The 4857-nt window shown below is 34.1% G+C and overlaps 1 protein-coding gene across 1 annotated transcript in view; it reads left to right on the forward strand.

Annotated features, from left to right (window-relative positions):
* The window catches only part of kndc1 (kinase non-catalytic C-lobe domain containing 1), a 67120-nt gene that overhangs the window by 55400 nt on the left and 6863 nt on the right, over window positions 1–4857 (forward strand). Inside the window, exons 21-25 of the mRNA XM_016487320.1 lie at window positions 223–370; window positions 1220–1402; window positions 2230–2418; window positions 3522–3604; window positions 4196–4349. Of these exons, the coding sequence (XP_016342806.1) occupies window positions 223–370; window positions 1220–1402; window positions 2230–2418; window positions 3522–3604; window positions 4196–4349 (757 nt within the window). The remainder of the gene's footprint in view (window positions 1–222; window positions 371–1219; window positions 1403–2229; window positions 2419–3521; window positions 3605–4195; window positions 4350–4857) is intronic.

Raw genomic sequence — 4857 nt, forward strand, 5'->3', positions numbered from 1 at the left:
AGATAGATAGATAGATAGATAGATAGATAGATATTCAGATTGATAGATATTCAGATAGATAGATAGATAGATAGATAGATAGATAATGATTTTGTCAAGCCCTCATAATTAAGATGTATAGAAAGTCTCAATTATCCACAGTCTAACACTAATTAAATAATCATCTCTAAGAAGTGAAATGAAATGAAATGTAATTGTTCTCCATTAATTGTGAAACTGCAGAGCGAATGAAGATCCCTCATCAGACAGAGCTAAAGTCTATCAGCGCACTCTGGATTTATTACACTTCTGGATTGAAGACGTACAGTTAGTGGACTTCAGCTCCAGCTCCAGCCTCCTGCAGACGCTCGAAGCTTTCCTGAGCGCTCAGGTCACAGAGTTCAACTAGTTTCAATACTAAACTGCTGCTTTAGACAGAAGGCTTGAATGCAGAGCTGAAGATATATATATATATATATATATATATATATATACTATCAACATCATAAAATGCAAACAATACATTAAACCAGGGTTTCCCAAACTGGGCTTAATGTAAGAACTGCAGTGGGTTTGTGAGTTGATAAAAGCTATTAATTAATTAAATCATAAAAATGTAAAAATAAATTATTTAAACACTTGAACACTAGAAATATTTAATTAGTTTACCTGCATGTCAATATGACCATTAACCTTCATCAGAGAACTTTATTTACATTAATTAAATTGATTTAAATGAGATTTACATGGCCATTCTATATTGTTAATATAGTCAAAGCTAAATGGTATGACACACAGTAGGATTTTTAGAAAGGAAAATTTAAGAGAGCAATTTCTTAACCAATATCTTTGCTGCCAACCTTCGATGATCCAATTCAACCATATCAATAAGCAAAAATGACTTAAGATAAACATGACATTTGTTTTTCTTTTTTAATTGCTGAAGAGTGTTGAACTTTCTTCTCCTGCATTCTATGCTTCGTGCAATCCAGAATGGCTGAGGCTTATCCATTTCACTTTTGGTGTGAAAGGGCCTTTACATTTGCCAAAAATAGAAATTTTTATATTAAAAACTAATTAGCAAGCCCAGCCCAGATGAGAAAAAGTAATGCAAAAGTAATGTAACACACTACTTTCCATAATAAGTAACTAAGTACCACAATTAGTTACTTTTTTAGGGAGTAACGCAATATTGTGATGCATTACTTTTAATGCAAAGTAACTTTCCCCAACACTTCAGGTGGCACCTGTGGACAGTCGAGGAGAGAGTTTGCTGGCGGCGCTCCAGGCCTCACCCAGGAGGAGGCGCGTCTGTGGCCCGTCATGTGTGTTTGACGCCTCCATCAGCGGCCCAGATGACAAGGAGAAGCTCTCAGTGAACTCCTCATGCAGGAGACCATCCATCCAAGATGCTGCTCCAAAGGTCTGTGCAAGTCAAAGCTCAAAATGCTCATGCATTTAAGGCAAAACACCACAGGTGAAATCACAATACTTACATTGCCAATTGAAATATTTTTTGGGTTTTTTATTACTGGTTTTCTAAAATGTCATGGTTAAATTTGCATTTAGAAGACAGTGATAACAGTCCATTGGAAACACAACCAACCAGTGGACAGATCTGGAAAGAATGACAGCATGCTTATGAATAAAAATGTGTTTAAAAAGATGGATATTAGGTACCTAATTAAGATGGGTTGTAGTGATTAGGAACACAGTGTACTGTTGATGAAAATAATACTGTGCTCTTGGTATCTTCTTTTGATGAATGTATTTTAATTTAATTTAATTTAATTTAATTTAATTTGTTTTAATGTAATTTATTAATACATTTTTAAAAGATGCATTATCTAATTAAATATGCACTATTTTATTTATTTTTTATTTATTTATTGTTTTATTTTATTTATATTGTTTTGTTTATGAAACATTTTTTTAAATGGGGGGGGAACGTGCGGCCTTTAAAGATATGTATTGAAACTGAAATCTACGGCATAATAAAAGAAACACTTAACTTTGTATTTTGGATGTTTTCTTTCCACTAGTCTGAAAAAATACATGCTATAGTAGCAAAACATCTAAAAAAAAATGTCAAAATTGATCAGTGCATGAAAAAACACTGGTTTTGCTTGTAGTGTCTTGCCTTAAGAAAATCAAACAGATTTTATATAAAACATTAATTTCAAGCATTTCAGCAGAAGTCAATGATCTGTCTGCTAGTATATGGTGTTGTTGATGTTGACGCGTGTGCAGGGTTTCCAGTGGCGTGTGGTGGAGCCTCAGACGCTCCAGAGTAAAGAGAAAGTCTTCTCCATCGCTGCGGCTCTTCCTCAGCCGTGTTACGCCTCTCTGATGAGTCTGAGATCAGACGAGAGACGTCCCTTCAGTCAGAGCGAGCACACGCCGCTGCACATCGCTCAGCAGCTCACCTTACTGGAGCAGGTGACCAAAAACACCCCAATGCATTCATCAAACATACAGCACGTTTGGAATAATTATGATTTTTTTAAATGTTGAAAGAAGTCTCTTCTGCTCGCCAGGGCTGCATTTATTTGCTCAAAAATCCAGTAAAAATTGTGAAATAGTATTACAATTTAAAATAACTTTTCTATGTGAATATATTGTAAAATGTAATTTATTGTTGTGATCAAATCTGTATTTTCAGCATCATTACTCCAGTCTTCAGTGTCACATGATCTTCAGAAATCATTCTAATATGCTGATTTGCTGCTCAAGAAACATTTCTGATTATTATCAATGTTGAAAACAGTTGTGCTGCCCAGAATTTTTGTGGAAATGGTCACACACTACGCTTGTGTTCTGTAAAGATGCGTTAAATTGATCAAAAGTGCCAGTAAAGACATTTCTAATGTTCCAAAATATTTCTATTTCAAATAAATGCTGTTCTTTTGAACTTTCTATTCATCTGTGAATCCTGAAAAATAAAATGCATCACGGTTTCCACAAAAATATTGTGCAGCACAACTGTTTTCAACATTGATAATAATCAGAAATGTTTCTTGAGCAGCAAATCAGCATATTAGAATGATTTCTGAAGATCATGTGACACTGAAGACTGGAGTAATGATGCTGAAAATACAGCTGCGCATCACAGAAATAAATTACAGTTTAACAGATATTCACATAGAAAACAGCTGTTTGAAACAGTAAAAATATTTCGCAATTTTTACTGCATTTGTGATCAAATAAATGCAACCTTGGTGAGCAGAAGATACTTCTTTCAAAAACATAAAACTTAATTATTCCAAACTTGTGGCTTATAGTGTAACTCAAAATACATATGTCCTTAATTTCCAATTTTCATTATCATCCTTTATTTTATTTTATTTTATTTTGACATTATCATTTTTCCTGTCTTTTCTGCTCTGTTCTCACGCTGTCATTTCCTGATCCAACTCTAGGTGGAGACACATGATCATCTTATTTTCATGCTGGTCTTGATTCTCGCTTGGAAACAGACTTTATATGAGGACAGAATCACTATATCATGTATGTTCATATCCCATCGTCTGTTATTTATGCAGGAAATATTTCAGGACTATCATCCGGTTCACTTCCAGAAGTCAAGAGCTCACGGAGTGACAGAAAGCTCTGGAAACATTTCCAGGTGAGTTTCCGCTGTCCCAAGCTGATTTTCTAATTCTAGTTCTTCTAAAAAAAAAACCCTGCTGAACAGTGACCAAACAGCATATTTTACATGCATAGGATTCAAGATTCAAAGCGTTTATTGTCATGTGCACAGTGAGGAAAACACGTTCCCGGTAAAGTGAAATTCTTTCTTTGCTGTCCACAGTGAATGCCAAGACGAGAGCAAAAACTATGTAAAAAATAAAATAAACACACACACTCAAACATAATAAAAATAAAATTAAACTATGCTGCAGAAGTAGAAATATAAACTATGTAGATATAGACGTATAGACTATGTACATCTGTATGTGCAAATACAATATTGATTTATGTGCAAAATAACAGTACAGTAACGTGCAAATTGAATGCAACTATATGATAATAATAGCAGCAGCAGCAGTAACATTAACAAATGTGTAAAAATGAGAAGCGAAAAAATCATTTTCACCTAAAATCTTGATTTAAAAAAGTGCATGTGTGTATATTTATATTTCAGCTTCACAGATATGTCCAGTCTGTCTGCTAGTTCTGTGTGCAGACTGTGTAAATGTTGCTGTGTGTTGGTCAGGTGTGCGTCTCCAGCCTCCTCGCCTCTAGAGGGCAGCAGTCTGTTGCTCAGGGATGTGTCGGGGCCCCGGGGCCCGCTGCAGAGGCTCCTCACACACGCAGACTGTGTCGCTGACTGGGTTTCTGCTGAACTCGTCATCTGTGACTCGGCCAAGGTGATTCCTCACGAGTATTTACGCATCTTATAAATGTGATCAATGAAACTGGATATGAATGTTCACAGCAAAATCATTGTGGGTTATATAATATCTATGACATTATTAATATTAATAGTAACATTAATGCTTCACAGCTGTATTAATTACTTAATTTGTTTTTTATTTTGAATTCTTAATTGTTGTTGTTGTTATTATCGCCATTTTATATTTCTTTTAATTATTTTAATAATTTTTTAATTGTTTTAAACAAATTCTTAATTTTTTATATAATAATAATAACAATAATAAATTATTGGATCAGTAATCTATCTATCTATAACATTAATAATATTATGAATAAAAAACTGCTTCATAGTGTTTTAATTACTTTATTAGATTTAATTAACTAATTATATATTAATATAGCATAATTTTTGTTAAGTCTTTGTGTGTGTGTGTGTGTGCGTGTTAGAGAGAGAGAGTGTGTCTGTGTGTGTGTGTGTTTGTGTGAGAGAGAGAGAGAGAG

The sequence above is a fragment of the Sinocyclocheilus anshuiensis genome, unplaced genomic scaffold, assembly GCF_001515605.1.
Source record: "Sinocyclocheilus anshuiensis isolate Anshui unplaced genomic scaffold, SAMN03320099.WGS_v1.1 scaffold709, whole genome shotgun sequence".
In the NCBI taxonomy this organism is placed as follows: domain Eukaryota; kingdom Metazoa; phylum Chordata; class Actinopteri; order Cypriniformes; family Cyprinidae; genus Sinocyclocheilus; species Sinocyclocheilus anshuiensis.